The sequence below is a fragment of the Borostomias antarcticus genome (genome assembly GCF_949987555.1).
Source record: "Borostomias antarcticus genome assembly, chromosome: 11".
Lineage (NCBI taxonomy): Eukaryota > Metazoa > Chordata > Actinopteri > Stomiiformes > Stomiidae > Borostomias > Borostomias antarcticus.
In genome coordinates, this window is record NC_140244.1 from 3,320,532 (window position 1) to 3,338,031 (window position 17,500).

At 38.6% G+C, this 17,500-nt stretch overlaps 1 protein-coding gene across 1 annotated transcript in view; it reads right to left on the bottom strand.

Moving 5' to 3' along the window:
• The window catches only part of cacna1sa (calcium channel, voltage-dependent, L type, alpha 1S subunit, a), a gene marked incomplete at both ends in the record, with an annotated part of 52,821 nt that overhangs the window by 16,702 nt on the left and 18,619 nt on the right, over nucleotides 1-17,500 (bottom strand). Inside the window, 2 exons of the mRNA XM_084445724.1 lie at nucleotides 322-391; nucleotides 1,190-1,289. Coding sequence (XP_084301850.1) covers nucleotides 322-391; nucleotides 1,190-1,289 — 170 coding nt within the window. The remainder of the gene's footprint in view (nucleotides 1-321; nucleotides 392-1,189; nucleotides 1,290-17,500) is intronic.

Here is a 17,500-nt window from a genome sequence, read left to right on the forward strand (position 1 = left end):
TGAAGCTAGAGAGAGAACAGGCTTTACCAGGGAAACAGGGCCTCATTACTGAAGCTAGAGAGAGAACAGGCTTTACCAGGGAAACAGGGCCTCATTACTGAAGCTAGAGAGAGAACAGGCTTTACCAGGGAAACAGGGCCTCATTACTGAAGCTAGTGAGAGAACAGGCTTTACCAGGGAAACAGGGCCTCATTACTGAAGCTAGTGAGAGAACAGGCTTTACCAGGGAAACAGGGCCTCATTACTGAAGCTAGTGAGAGAACAGGCTTTACCAGGGAAACAGGGCCTCATTACTGAAGCTAGTGAGAGAACAGGCTTTACCAGGGAAATCAGCTGGCGGGAAAGGGTCCTTGATCTCGTTTACATTGGACTCAAACTCGTCCACTCTGAGCTGTATGGAGGAAGGGGGGATTGAGAGAGAGAGAGAGAGAGAGAGAGAGAGAGACAGACAGACAGAGAGAGAGAAAGAGAGAGACAGACAGACAGAGGGAGAGAAAAGATAGATTGAGAATGGTTGTTTATTGCCATTCTAAGCGTACACACAGGGGGAGTTTGCACACCTTCTGTTACCTCAAGGGCCTGATACCTCAAGGGCCCTGAAAATAGCCATAATGACAGGAAGAGAAGTAGTGTTACTATTGTCAAATAGGTGTCCTTGTGTGACTTGGACATGTGACCCCTTAGTCTGCTACGCCACCAAAAAGCTAGAGATTTGATTGGCACATGGTGTTCGGTACTGTGTTTCAACTTAGGAGTTAAACCTATTCGACTATGTGTATCTATGTGTGTGTGCTATACACTTTCAACAGTCTCTGATTTTTGGCTTTACAAAATATATTTTTGTTCTGACCAGGATGTGTTGAAACAAATCAAAATGTGTTTCCATCCTGTTGGCAGTGTGACATCATACCTTACATCCTGTTGGCAGTGTGACATCATACCTTACATCCTGTTGGCAGTGTGACATCATACCTTACATCCTGTAGGCAGTGTGACCTCATACCTTACATCCTGTTGGCAGTGTGACATCATACCTTACATCCTGTAGGCAGTGTGACATCCTACCTTACACCCTGTTGGCAGTGTGACCTCATACCTTACATCCTGTTGACAGTGTGATGTCATACCTTACATCCTGTTGGCAGTGTGATGTCATACCTTACATCCTGATGGCAGTGTGATGTCATACCTTGGCGGTAGTGGGGATGCCCTCGATCTTGGCCCTCTGCTCTGCCAGCTTCTTGGCCAGTAGAGCCTTCTCCTCTGCCGCCTTGTCAGGCAACATGGCTCTGAGTAGCAGGTCACAAATAATAATAATAATAAGATAGATAGATAGATAGATAGATAGATAGATAGATAGATAGATAGATAGATAGATAGATAGATAGATAGATAGATACAGTAGATAGATAGATAGATAGATAGATAGATAATGTATCTATGATAAGTATGATACTTGTTGCTAATAATAATAATAATAATAATAAAAGTAATAATACAATAATAATAATAATTAAAGCTGCTTCGCAGCGATGAGGCGGGGCCAGGCAATTTCCGACAAGTTTAGGAGCAATAAGCGAGAGAATAGGACAACAAGAAAGTTGACATTCCAATGTTCATTTTGTACATTCGTATCGTAAAACATTTGTAAAACATTTTGATGCGTTGTAAGCTCGATTTTGATAATTCAACAATGGTCAATGAGTTTGTGAATTACAGTCTGAAGATCCAGTGTAGCAAGTTTGGTGTTAATTGATTGAAAAATGTTGGATGAGATATGTTTATTAATTTTTACAGGTTTTGTTTGCTTTTCTTCATAATTGAACATTAACTTCAGCAGCTGTGTACTCAGTCAGTTGCCAATCAATCAATTTAGTCATTGTAGTCCTCGGCGGGGGTTGGGTAGGGTTGCCAACAGCGATGTCTCCGATTCGTGGAGCTTGTGTTGGATTATGGGTAACGTAGTTTTCTCTGTATGAAGTGTTGGTTTCAGAGGACAGAATTAAACATATTTTAAAAAAATCAATTTTTGAGATAAAATTCTCAAAAAAAATCATACTACATCTTGGATATGTGGCTAATGTTGTCACTTTTTATGAGGACAATCAGACATTGATTTGGCGAGAATTAATAGGAACTATATACAGAACTGTTAACAGTAAAAAAATTTGATGTGCTGTGGGCTCAATTTTTCATATTTCAAAAATCTGTGAGGATCGTTTGGTGAGGACAGTCTGAAGATACAGTAGATCAATTTTGGTGTCAATTGAACTAAAAATGTGGGAGGAGATAGGTTTGATAGGTTTTACAGTTTATGAAGAAATCAGAGTGATGGACTTCAAAATTCCTGCAAGGTCAAAGCGTATGAAAGTTTTGTCTCACTTGGGCCTACATTCACGTGGTGGTTTTACAGTGATAGCACCTATGGCTGATTTGTTATGATTTTTTTAAGTTTTAAACTTTAGACTGTTGCTGTAGCGCCACCTTCAGGTTTATTGACCTACAATGCAGGTTGAGGACTTTGGGTATACTACTGGAGCTATGTGCAAATCTTGGTGATTTTTTGTCCACGGGAAGTTAGACTTCAGTGGAAGATGGAGAATAATAATAATAATCAAGATTCCTGCAAGGTCAGAGTGTATGAAAGTTTTGTCTCACTTGGGCCTACATTCACGTGGTGGTTTTACTGTGATGGCACCTATGGCTGATTTGTTATGATTTTTTAAAGTTTTAAACTTTAGACTTTTGCTGTAGCGCCACCTTGAGGTTTATTGATCTACAATGCAGGTTGAGGACTTTGGGTTTAGTACTGGAGCTATGTGCACATTTTTGTGATTTTTTGTCCACAGGAAGTTAGACTTCAGTGGAAGATGGAGAATAATAATAATAAGTAAAACATTTTAATGCATTGTAAGCTCAATTTTGATAATTCAATAATCTGGTCAATGAGTTTGTGAATGACAGTTTGAAGATCCAGTGTAGCAACTTTAGTATTAATTGATTGAAAAATGTGTGTTACAGGTTTTGTTAGCTTTTTTTTTTCATAATTGAACATTAACTTCAGCAGCTGTGTACTCAGTCAGTTGCCAATCAATCAATTTAGTCATTGTAGTCCTCGGCGGGGGTTGGGTAGGGTTGCCAACAGCGATGTCTCAGATTCGTGGAGCTTGCGTTGGATTGTGGGTAATGTAGTTTTCTCTGTATGAAGTGTTGGTTTCAGAGGACAGAATTAAACATATTTTTAAAAATTCAATTTTTGAGATAAAATTCTGAAAAAAATCATACTACATCTTGGATATGTGGCCAATGTTGTCACTCTTTATGAGGATGATCAGACATTGATTTGGCGAGAATTAATAGGAACTATACAGAACTGTTAACAGTAAAACTTTTTGAAGTGCTGTGGGCTCTATTTTTCATATTTCAAAAATCTGTGAGGATCGTTTGGTAAGGACAGTCTGAAGATACAGTAGATCGATTTTGGTGTCAATTGAACAAAAAATGTGGGAGGAGATAGGTTTGATAGGTTTTACAGTTTATGAAGAAATCAGAGTGATGGACTTCAAAATTCCTGCAAGGTCAAAGCGTATGAAAGTTTTGTCTCACTTGGGACTACATTCACGTGGTGGTTTTACAGTGATAGCACCTATGGCTGATTTGTTATGATTTTTTTTATGTTTTAAACTTTAGACTGTTGCTGTAGCGCCACCTTCAGGTTTATTGACCTACAATGCAGGTTGAGGACTTTGGGTATAGGACTGGAGCTTTGTGCAAATTTTGGCGATTTTTTGTCCACGGGAAGTTAGACTTCAGTGGAAGATGGAGAATAACAATAATAATATAGGCAAATACAATAGCTTTTCGTGGAGCTTGTGTTGGATTATGGGTAACGTAGTTTTCTCTGTATGAAGTGTTGGTTTCAGAGGACAGAATTAAACATATTTTAAAAAAATCAATTTTTGAGATAAAATTCTCAAAAAAAATCATACTACATCTTGGATATGTGGCTAATGTTGTCACTTTTTATGAGGACAATCAGACATTGATTTGGCGAGAATTAATAGGAACTATATACAGAACTGTTAACAGTAAAAAAATTTGATGTGCTGTGGGCTCAATTTTTCATATTTCAAAAATCTGTGAGGATCGTTTGGTGAGGACAGTCTGAAGATACAGTAGATCAATTTTGGTGTCAATTGAACTAAAAATGTGGGAGGAGATAGGTTTGATAGGTTTTACAGTTTATGAAGAAATCAGAGTGATGGACTTCAAAATTCCTGCAAGGTCAAAGCGTATGAAAGTTTTGTCTCACTTGGGCCTACATTCACGTGGTGGTTTTACAGTGATAGCACCTATGGCTGATTTGTTATGATTTTTTTAAGTTTTAAACTTTAGACTGTTGCTGTAGCGCCACCTTCAGGTTTATTGACCTACAATGCAGGTTGAGGACTTTGGGTATACTACTGGAGCTATGTGCAAATCTTGGTGATTTTTTGTCCACGGGAAGTTAGACTTCAGTGGAAGATGGAGAATAATAATAATAATCAAGATTCCTGCAAGGTCAGAGTGTATGAAAGTTTTGTCTCACTTGGGCCTACATTCACGTGGTGGTTTTACTGTGATGGCACCTATGGCTGATTTGTTATGATTTTTTAAAGTTTTAAACTTTAGACTTTTGCTGTAGCGCCACCTTGAGGTTTATTGATCTACAATGCAGGTTGAGGACTTTGGGTTTAGTACTGGAGCTATGTGCACATTTTTGAGATTTTTTGTCCACAGGAAGTTAGACTTCAGTGGAAGATGGAGAATAATAATAATAAGTAAAACATTTTAATGCATTGTAAGCTCAATTTTGATAATTCAATAATCTGGTCAATGAGTTTGTGAATGACAGTTTGAAGATCCAGTGTAGCAACTTTAGTATTAATTGATTGAAAAATGTGTGTTACAGGTTTTGTTAGCTTTTTTTTTTCATAATTGAACATTAACTTCAGCAGCTGTGTACTCAGTCAGTTGCCAATCAATCAATTTAGTCATTGTAGTCCTCGGCGGGGGTTGGGTAGGGTTGCCAACAGCGATGTCTCAGATTCGTGGAGCTTGCGTTGGATTGTGGGTAATGTAGTTTTCTCTGTATGAAGTGTTGGTTTCAGAGGACAGAATTAAACATATTTTTAAAAATTCAATTTTTGAGATAAAATTCTGAAAAAAATCATACTACATCTTGGATATGTGGCCAATGTTGTCACTCTTTATGAGGATGATCAGACATTGATTTGGCGAGAATTAATAGGAACTATACAGAACTGTTAGCAGTAAAACTTTTTGAAGTGCTGTGGGCTCTATTTTTCATATTTCAAAAATCTGTGAGGATCGTTTGGTAAGGACAGTCTGAAGATACAGTAGATCGATTTTGGTGTCAATTGAACAAAAAATGTGGGAGGAGATAGGTTTGATAGGTTTTACAGTTTATGAAGAAATCAGAGTGATGGACTTCAAAATTCCTGCAAGGTCAAAGCGTATGAAAGTTTTGTCTCACTTGGGACTACATTCACGTGGTGGTTTTACAGTGATAGCACCTATGGCTGATTTGTTATGATTTTTTTTATGTTTTAAACTTTAGACTGTTGCTGTAGCGCCACCTTCAGGTTTATTGACCTACAATGCAGGTTGAGGACTTTGGGTATAGGACTGGAGCTTTGTGCAAATTTTGGCGATTTTTTGTCCACGGGAAGTTAGACTTCAGTGGAAGATGGAGAATAACAATAATAATATAGGCAAATACAATAGCTTTTCGTGGAGCTTGTGTTGGATTATGGGTAACGTAGTTTTCTCTGTATGAAGTGTTGGTTTCAGAGGACAGAATTAAACATATTTTAAAAAAATCAATTTTTGAGATAAAATTCTCAAAAAAAATCATACTACATCTTGGATATGTGGCTAATGTTGTCACTTTTTATGAGGACAATCAGACATTGATTTGGCGAGAATTAATAGGAACTATATACAGAACTGTTAACAGTAAAAAAATTTGATGTGCTGTGGGCTCAATTTTTCATATTTCAAAAATCTGTGAGGATCGTTTGGTGAGGACAGTCTGAAGATACAGTAGATCAATTTTGGTGTCAATTGAACTAAAAATGTGGGAGGAGATAGGTTTGATAGGTTTTACAGTTTATGAAGAAATCAGAGTGATGGACTTCAAAATTCCTGCAAGGTCAAAGCGTATGAAAGTTTTGTCTCACTTGGGCCTACATTCACGTGGTGGTTTTACAGTGATAGCACCTATGGCTGATTTGTTATGATTTTTTTAAGTTTTAAACTTTAGACTGTTGCTGTAGCGCCACCTTCAGGTTTATTGACCTACAATGCAGGTTGAGGACTTTGGGTATACTACTGGAGCTATGTGCAAATCTTGGTGATTTTTTGTCCACGGGAAGTTAGACTTCAGTGGAAGATGGAGAATAATAATAATAATCAAGATTCCTGCAAGGTCAGAGTGTATGAAAGTTTTGTCTCACTTGGGCCTACATTCACGTGGTGGTTTTACTGTGATGGCACCTATGGCTGATTTGTTATGATTTTTTAAAGTTTTAAACTTTAGACTTTTGCTGTAGCGCCACCTTGAGGTTTATTGATCTACAATGCAGGTTGAGGACTTTGGGTTTAGTACTGGAGCTATGTGCACATTTTTGAGATTTTTTGTCCACAGGAAGTTAGACTTCAGTGGAAGATGGAGAATAATAATAATAAGTAAAACATTTTAATGCATTGTAAGCTCAATTTTGATAATTCAATAATCTGGTCAATGAGTTTGTGAATGACAGTTTGAAGATCCAGTGTAGCAACTTTAGTATTAATTGATTGAAAAATGTGTGTTACAGGTTTTGTTAGCTTTTTTTTTTCATAATTGAACATTAACTTCAGCAGCTGTGTACTCAGTCAGTTGCCAATCAATCAATTTAGTCATTGTAGTCCTCGGCGGGGGTTGGGTAGGGTTGCCAACAGCGATGTCTCAGATTCGTGGAGCTTGCGTTGGATTGTGGGTAATGTAGTTTTCTCTGTATGAAGTGTTGGTTTCAGAGGACAGAATTAAACATATTTTTAAAAATTCAATTTTTGAGATAAAATTCTGAAAAAAATCATACTACATCTTGGATATGTGGCCAATGTTGTCACTCTTTATGAGGATGATCAGACATTGATTTGGCGAGAATTAATAGGAACTATACAGAACTGTTAGCAGTAAAACTTTTTGAAGTGCTGTGGGCTCTATTTTTCATATTTCAAAAATCTGTGAGGATCGTTTGGTAAGGACAGTCTGAAGATACAGTAGATCGATTTTGGTGTCAATTGAACAAAAAATGTGGGAGGAGATAGGTTTGATAGGTTTTACAGTTTATGAAGAAATCAGAGTGATGGACTTCAAAATTCCTGCAAGGTCAAAGCGTATGAAAGTTTTGTCTCACTTGGGACTACATTCACGTGGTGGTTTTACAGTGATAGCACCTATGGCTGATTTGTTATGATTTTTTTTATGTTTTAAACTTTAGACTGTTGCTGTAGCGCCACCTTCAGGTTTATTGACCTACAATGCAGGTTGAGGACTTTGGGTATAGGACTGGAGCTTTGTGCAAATTTTGGCGATTTTTTGTCCACGGGAAGTTAGACTTCAGTGGAAGATGGAGAATAACAATAATAATATAGGCAAATACAATAGCTTTTCGTGGAGCTTGTGTTGGATTATGGGTAACGTAGTTTTCTCTGTATGAAGTGTTGGTTTCAGAGGACAGAATTAAACATATTTTAAAAAAATCAATTTTTGAGATAAAATTCTCAAAAAAAATCATACTACATCTTGGATATGTGGCTAATGTTGTCACTTTTTATGAGGACAATCAGACATTGATTTGGCGAGAATTAATAGGAACTATATACAGAACTGTTAACAGTAAAAAAATTTGATGTGCTGTGGGCTCAATTTTTCATATTTCAAAAATCTGTGAGGATCGTTTGGTGAGGACAGTCTGAAGATACAGTAGATCAATTTTGGTGTCAATTGAACTAAAAATGTGGGAGGAGATAGGTTTGATAGGTTTTACAGTTTATGAAGAAATCAGAGTGATGGACTTCAAAATTCCTGCAAGGTCAAAGCGTATGAAAGTTTTGTCTCACTTGGGCCTACATTCACGTGGTGGTTTTACAGTGATAGCACCTATGGCTGATTTGTTATGATTTTTTTAAGTTTTAAACTTTAGACTGTTGCTGTAGCGCCACCTTCAGGTTTATTGACCTACAATGCAGGTTGAGGACTTTGGGTATACTACTGGAGCTATGTGCAAATCTTGGTGATTTTTTGTCCACGGGAAGTTAGACTTCAGTGGAAGATGGAGAATAATAATAATAATCAAGATTCCTGCAAGGTCAGAGTGTATGAAAGTTTTGTCTCACTTGGGCCTACATTCACGTGGTGGTTTTACTGTGATGGCACCTATGGCTGATTTGTTATGATTTTTTAAAGTTTTAAACTTTAGACTTTTGCTGTAGCGCCACCTTGAGGTTTATTGATCTACAATGCAGGTTGAGGACTTTGGGTTTAGTACTGGAGCTATGTGCACATTTTTGTGATTTTTTGTCCACAGGAAGTTAGACTTCAGTGGAAGATGGAGAATAATAATAATAAGTAAAACATTTTAATGCATTGTAAGCTCAATTTTGATAATTCAATAATCTGGTCAATGAGTTTGTGAATGACAGTTTGAAGATCCAGTGTAGCAACTTTAGTATTAATTGATTGAAAAATGTGTGTTACAGGTTTTGTTAGCTTTTTTTTTTCATAATTGAACATTAACTTCAGCAGCTGTGTACTCAGTCAGTTGCCAATCAATCAATTTAGTCATTGTAGTCCTCGGCGGGGGTTGGGTAGGGTTGCCAACAGCGATGTCTCAGATTCGTGGAGCTTGCGTTGGATTGTGGGTAATGTAGTTTTCTCTGTATGAAGTGTTGGTTTCAGAGGACAGAATTAAACATATTTTTAAAAATTCAATTTTTGAGATAAAATTCTGAAAAAAATCATACTACATCTTGGATATGTGGCCAATGTTGTCACTCTTTATGAGGATGATCAGACATTGATTTGGCGAGAATTAATAGGAACTATACAGAACTGTTAGCAGTAAAACTTTTTGAAGTGCTGTGGGCTCTATTTTTCATATTTCAAAAATCTGTGAGGATCGTTTGGTAAGGACAGTCTGAAGATACAGTAGATCGATTTTGGTGTCAATTGAACAAAAAATGTGGGAGGAGATAGGTTTGATAGGTTTTACAGTTTATGAAGAAATCAGAGTGATGGACTTCAAAATTCCTGCAAGGTCAAAGCGTATGAAAGTTTTGTCTCACTTGGGACTACATTCACGTGGTGGTTTTACAGTGATAGCACCTATGGCTGATTTGTTATGATTTTTTTTATGTTTTAAACTTTAGACTGTTGCTGTAGCGCCACCTTCAGGTTTATTGACCTACAATGCAGGTTGAGGACTTTGGGTATAGGACTGGAGCTTTGTGCAAATTTTGGCGATTTTTTGTCCACGGGAAGTTAGACTTCAGTGGAAGATGGAGAATAACAATAATAATATAGGCAAATACAATAGCTTTTCGTGGAGCTTGTGTTGGATTATGGGTAATGTAGTTTTCTCTGTATGAAGTGTTGGTTTCAGAGGACAGAATTAAACATATTTTTAAAAAATCAATTTTTGAGATAAAATTCTCAAAAAAAATCATACTACATCTTGGATATGTGGCTAATGTTGTCACTTTTTATGAGGACAATCAGACATTGATTTGGCGAGAATTAATAGGAACTATATACAGAACTGTTAACAGTAAAAAAATTTGATGTGCTGTGGGCTCAATTTTTCATATTTCAAAAATCTGTGAGGATCGTTTGGTGAGGACAGTCTGAAGATACAGTAGATCAATTTTGGTGTCAATTGAACTAAAAATGTGGGAGGAGATAGGTTTGATAGGTTTTACAGTTTATGAAGAAATCAGAGTGATGGACTTCAAAATTCCTGCAAGGTCAAAGCGTATGAAAGTTTTGTCTCACTTGGGCCTACATTCACGTGGTGGTTTTACAGTGATAGCACCTATGGCTGATTTGTTATGATTTTTTTAAGTTTTAAACTTTAGACTGTTGCTGTAGCGCCACCTTCAGGTTTATTGACCTACAATGCAGGTTGAGGACTTTGGGTATACTACTGGAGCTATGTGCAAATCTTGGTGATTTTTTGTCCACGGGAAGTTAGACTTCAGTGGAAGATGGAGAATAATAATAATAATCAAGATTCCTGCAAGGTCAGAGTGTATGAAAGTTTTGTCTCACTTGGGCCTACATTCACGTGGTGGTTTTACTGTGATGGCACCTATGGCTGATTTGTTATGATTTTTTAAAGTTTTAAACTTTAGACTTTTGCTGTAGCGCCACCTTGAGGTTTATTGATCTACAATGCAGGTTGAGGACTTTGGGTTTAGTACTGGAGCTATGTGCACATTTTTGTGATTTTTTGTCCACAGGAAGTTAGACTTCAGTGGAAGATGGAGAATAATAATAATAAGTAAAACATTTTAATGCATTGTAAGCTCAATTTTGATAATTCAATAATCTGGTCAATGAGTTTGTGAATGACAGTTTGAAGATCCAGTGTAGCAACTTTAGTATTAATTGATTGAAAAATGTGTGTTACAGGTTTTGTTAGCTTTTTTTTTTCATAATTGAACATTAACTTCAGCAGCTGTGTACTCAGTCAGTTGCCAATCAATCAATTTAGTCATTGTAGTCCTCGGCGGGGGTTGGGTAGGGTTGCCAACAGCGATGTCTCAGATTCGTGGAGCTTGCGTTGGATTGTGGGTAATGTAGTTTTCTCTGTATGAAGTGTTGGTTTCAGAGGACAGAATTAAACATATTTTTAAAAATTCAATTTTTGAGATAAAATTCTGAAAAAAATCATACTACATCTTGGATATGTGGCCAATGTTGTCACTCTTTATGAGGATGATCAGACATTGATTTGGCGAGAATTAATAGGAACTATACAGAACTGTTAACAGTAAAACTTTTTGAAGTGCTGTGGGCTCTATTTTTCATATTTCAAAAATCTGTGAGGATCGTTTGGTAAGGACAGTCTGAAGATACAGTAGATCGATTTTGGTGTCAATTGAACAAAAAATGTGGGAGGAGATAGGTTTGATAGGTTTTACAGTTTATGAAGAAATCAGAGTGATGGACTTCAAAATTCCTGCAAGGTCAAAGCGTATGAAAGTTTTGTCTCACTTGGGACTACATTCACGTGGTGGTTTTACAGTGATAGCACCTATGGCTGATTTGTTATGATTTTTTTTATGTTTTAAACTTTAGACTGTTGCTGTAGCGCCACCTTCAGGTTTATTGACCTACAATGCAGGTTGAGGACTTTGGGTATAGGACTGGAGCTTTATGCAAATTTTGGCGATTTTTTGTCCACGGGAAGTTAGACTTCAGTGGAAGATGGAGAATAATAATAATAATAAATATAGCTGCAAGCAGCAATAACGGGGCCAAGCGCAACTAACGCATCAAAGCCAACAAGGAAAACACGCCATAGCTACATTGGAGCTATGCATGTGAGCATCTATGTCGCCTGACCAGGTTAATCAGGGCAAATTCATGCAACAGTATCATCATCACCATGATCATCATCATCATCATCATTATACAACTATGTCACATGTTACACTAAATGCCTCTCTCACACAGACTCCCACAAAAGCCAGTTCATTTATAATGGCTCTACACAATATCTAGAGTCTTAAAGCACACTTTAAAGATGTACACACACATCAATTCTTTATGAACGCTGATAGCATTTGTGTAACAGAAACATGGCTGGCATCTGCCATAGCAACATTTGAGCTATGCATGTGACTGTCTTTGTCACCTGACAAGGTACATCAGGTTAAATTCATGCAACAGCATCATCATACAACCACATTCACAGTTAATTAATCTGATGATGTCAAGTGAGTGTCAGGTCCTTTTAAGCATCTCAACACATTTCTTCTATTTTGGGACATATTTTTAGGACCTATTTCTCTGCATGTCCACATCCCACATGGCCATTCTCCAGGCCTTCCATCTGCCTGGGAGACCCACCTTTACCATCAGGTCTCACTGCAGGGATAGATTGACAATCCAGCAATCTGTGAACAACACTCACAATTCTTGTTTCTCTCTTAACCTCACAGTTTTCAGAAGAATGCCCCTCTCCTACCCATACATTTGGTGTAAGTAGGCTATGTAATTGAAGGTCTACATTTCCATCCAATTGACCTGAATGACTACTGTCAAACTAAAGTGGAGTCCATATGCATTCATTTGTAGTGATCTTGATTATTTCAGTTAAACAAGCACATTCTTCATATAAGAAGAGACGACACATTGGTTTAATTCTAGCAATGAAAATACAATGAAAGTGCAATGGGGGTCCCTTTGCACAACAATGCTTATATAAACATCAAAATGTCATCTGACAGTGTTGTTCCCAATCAGTAAGTTGTAGAGCATGCCATCAGCTACGCATACAAGCATTATGAACCCCATTTAGCCACGGGGGGCGCTATAGCAATCAATTGCATTTAAGCCACTTTTAAGAATTTTGGCTCGTTATAGCGCCACCCTTTGGCCTAACTGCTTCATATTTCTTCAGTTACCTCAAGATATGCTCTGGTACTACTATATCTGTTTTCGGAAATACCATCCAAGCGGTTAGGCCTAAACAGGAAATGAGCTCTCTAGCGCCCCCATACAGTTTATTCTGGCCAGTAACGGAGGCTTTGCCTCGGGCTGACATTGTTGATATGAACACAAGGTTTTGTGGTGTTCCATGCATTCCTTCAGAAGTTATATGCCTTTTTGTGAAAAGCCACACCCTCTGCAATATTCAATTGCTCACAGTGGCTATTTTCATCAAGTTTTCTTAATTATGCCGAGATGGAACTTTAGATATTCATTGCTAGATTATATATACTGTGCTTCATGTAGATTGACAAAACTTCCTATGAGGAGATAGATTTTAAGTGTTTTTCAAAAAATGCAAAATTGTTGCAAATTAACATAATCCGAAGTTATATCTCCTTGAGGCAAATTTGTTAACCCTGATGAGACATATATGCCTCCAAAGCGTCCTGACTCTAGCTCCAACGGGGCATGACATATGACCATTCAAAGTTTGCATTTTATCCCCTTTTATGTATTTTGTCTTGTTATAGCGCCACCCTGTGGCCAATCAGGCTCTTCTTTCTCCAGTGACCATGAGACATACCCTGGTACCACTGTACCGTGGTTCGGAAAGCTCTGCATGGCGGTTAGGCCTAAACTGAAAATGAGCTCTCTAGCGCCCCCATTTGGTTTGATTCGGCCAATAATGCAGTGGCCGCCGCAGGTTATATCTGCACAGATGTCTACCAAGTGGCGTGGTGTTCTGCACAACCCTTAAGAAAGTATACCACTTTATGTGAAAAGCCACGCCCCATGCCATTTTCATTGGCTCATAGTTGCTGTTAAATTTAACTTTTTACACTTTTGCCGAGATGGAATTTTAGATATCGTTCCCTAGATTGTGTGTAACGGATTTCATGCAGATTGGTCAAAGTCTCTAGGAGGAGATAGATTTTAAGCATCTTTCAAAAAATTCAAAATGGCGGAAAATCTATATAACCGGAAGTTATGGGTCCTTGAGGCAAATTTGTTCATCATGAGGAGAGACATATGTGTGCAAAGTGTCATGTCTGTAGGTCAAACGGGGACTGAGATATGCCTGTTCAAAGTTCGCCACTTCAGTCGGCTGCTATAGCGCCCCCTTTTGGCCAATCAATTTGAGACTTGCTCCATGGCTTCGGGCCATAAGCCTCTACCATCTTGCAAAGTGTCGTAGAAAGTTACCAATCGGCTATAGGGCCTGCCATAGACTCCCATGGCAGATGAATAATAAATATAGCTGCAAGCAGCAATAACGGGGCCAAGCGCAACGAACGCATCAAAGCCAACGAGGAAAACACGCCATAGCTACATTGCCCACCTTTACCATCAAGTCTCAGTGCGGGGATTTCTTGATAATTCAGCTATCTATGAAGAACTCTCACAACTTTTGTTTCTCTCTACACCTCACAGTTTCCAGAAGAATGCCCCCCCTACACTTGGTGTAAGTAAGCTATCTATGAAGAACACTCACAACTTTTGTTTCTCTCTACACCTCACAGTTTCCAGAAGAATGCCCCCCCTACACTTGGTGTAAGTAGGCTATGTAGTCTGTGGGCTACTGCGCTCTCCCAGGATGAAGTGTTTAGACAAAAGGCTACAACCCTCTCCCTGGTTGAAGTGTGTAAGCTATAGAATGCAAAAGGTACACTTTCCAAACGTGACACTCTTTACCACTCTACCATCCAGTTTGTCACACATGACACATACAATACACACCACTGCACTCGTTACTGTTTGGACAACTAACCTTCCCATCAAACCTGTCATAACATTCCCTAGTTTATTCTCATTTGCACCCTTCTCCAACTATCACCTCTCTACCTATGTCACATGTTACACTAAATGCCTCTCTCACACAGACTCCCACAAAAGCCAGTTCATTTATAATGGCTCTACACAATATCCAGAGTCTTAAAGCACACTTTAAAGATGTACACACCTGCAATTCTTTATGAACGCTGATAGCATTTGTGTGACAGAAACATGGCTAGCATCTGCCATAGCCACATTTGAGCTATGCATGTGACTGTCTTTGTCACCTGACTAGGTACATTAGGTTAAATTCATGCAACAGCATCATCATACAACCACAATCACAGTTAATTCATCTGATGATGTCAAGTGAGTGTCAGGTCCTTTTAAGCATCTCAACACATTTCTTCTATTTTGGGACATATTTTTAGGACCTATTTCTCTGCATGTCGACATCCCACATGGCCATTCTCCAGGCCTTCCATCTGCCTGGGAGACCCACCTTTACCATCAGGTCTCACTGCAGGGATAGCTTGACATTTCAGCAATCTGTGAACAACACTCACAATTCTTGTTTCAGAAGAATGCCCCTCTCCTACCGATACATTTGGTGTAAGTAGGCTATGTAATTTAAGGCGAGACACGGCAGGTGAAAACATCGTTTTTCATTGCCCTGGTCAAATTTGAGATTTTGTGCTATTTTGCTTCCATAACATGTCTTCTTTCAGACTAGTGGAAATAAAACATCAAAAATACGCATTTAGATGTTTATTTTACTTCATTTAGTCTGTTTGCGTCTGTAGATTCTTCCTAAAATCACCAAAAGTTAGCATTTTTTCGCAACGAACCAGAGCGCGGCCGTCTTTTGGATCCGCTGGTGTAATATATCGATAGATAGATCTCTCTCTCAAGCTTGATGTTATCGCAACCAAACATGATAGTTTCATTTGTATCAGCAACCAATCGTGGAAATACAAAGGCGGGTTTGATGCTAAACGTGAAATCTCATTGGCTGTTGTTGATTTCTGAGAATGTGATTGGTTCGGATTCGTCACGTGACGTGCTTGACACTTCCTGATAGCTTCCAGCGGGACCTTTAAAAATCTCAAGATGCCGACGCCAATTAGTGTAAAACGCTCACAGAAAAGACGACAACAGTTGTCACTTGCAAGGTTTAATCGGAAAAAGGGAATGGAAGAGAAGGGAAAGCAATCGAATGAAACAGACGTTGAAATTACTTCACAAAGTGCATCGATGCGCAAGCTGTCAGCCGGACAACAGGAGAGAGACCAACGCGCCACAGCAGTGGCTCATTCATGTCGCGCGTTTGAATGAACTGATCGCCGGGTTGATTTGTCCCAATTGTGCAGGGACAGGGCTTAAAATAAACATTGATCCACAGAATCGTGGGTTCTGTTGCAGTTTGCTTCTAGAGTGCAGTTTGCGTGAAAGAGATTGCTACCGAAAAAATGTGTATACATCTCCGCGCCTTGAAGACGCAACCAGGAACGATGTCGCATTTGATGTCAATGTGCGGATGGTGCTCTTAGCACACGAGTTAGGATTGGGATATTCAGCTCTCAACAAGGTGTTGGGGATTCCCAGGCTTCATCTTAAAACCTACCAGAGGCATGACAAGAAAGTGACAGGTAGGCTATGGAAACAGGACTGAGATAGATGTCTCACTTTCTCTCTCTCTCAAGGATTTGTATAGCACATTTCATACATAGCCTACTGTAATGGCAACACAATGCACTTTATAGATGGAAGGGAAGGGGTGTGTGCATACTAATCATACCCCTAATAGTGGAAAAGTAAAAAAAGTTCTAGCTCTCTCTCTCGCTGTAACATTTGGCTTTCCCGCAGTGTAGGCTATTTGTCTATATTATGGCAAGGCTCCACTGTTGCGTGTTGTAGGCTATAATGTGGATGAAGTAATGACCCACAGAATAATATAGTGAATAATATTTCATTCAGTATTTTGTGTATTGTGGTCAGTTTTACTTTATATCAATGAAACACGACCATATGAAGAGTTAGTGATACACTTCATTTTAAAATGTATGAGACAAATATGACATGACGAGAGTGACGGGTAGTCTATGGAAACAGGGTTAGATAGACCTCTCTCTCTCTCTCTCTGTCTGTCTGTCTCTGTGTCTCTCAAATCAAACTTGATTTATATAGCACATTTCATACATAATGTACATAATGGCAACACAATGCACCTTAGAGAGAGAAGGGAGAGGGTAGGCTATGTACTGTATATACTTATCCTATATCAGTATATTGTTGTCTTTTTTGAATTGCATCAATAAGGCTTGGTCAGATGAAGAGAATCACTATACATTTCATTTCAGTGGCAGAAATTGAGAGAGGGCTGGAGTCACTGCACAGAACCAGGGAGCAGGTCAGCAATAGCTGAGGCCATCACGGTCAGTGTGAAACGTAGGCGCAAGAGCATGAGCACAGCTAAGAAACTGAAAAGGCATCAGCAGGAAATGGATGAGGGGCCTACATATGGAGCAGGCATGGAAAACTAGGCTGTAGACAGGCATGGTCAACTAGGCTGTGTTATAGAGGTAGACAAACAACAAACTAGGTTGGCAGTTCTACTGGTGGCAGTGTGTGCGTGTGTGTGTGTGTGAGAGAGAGACTGGTTCTATTCAGTTCATAAATGCTGTTATTGTCATCAGTTTTTATGTTTTAGATGTTCAATATTGTTGTTTCTAATGATTTGATTAGATATTGTGTCTGTAAATAGTGCTTTCCAACAAAATGTATGGAATCATATTTTAAAAGCCTGTTTTCTCTAAATGAGTTTTTACTCATACTCTGAGATCGAAATCTCCACTTCAGTAGCACTTACATACACCAAACTTTCCAGTTGTACTCCCATCTATGTTCTGAAGGCTTTTACAGAGGGGTTTGTTCATATGTCATTCAAAGCCTGAATTA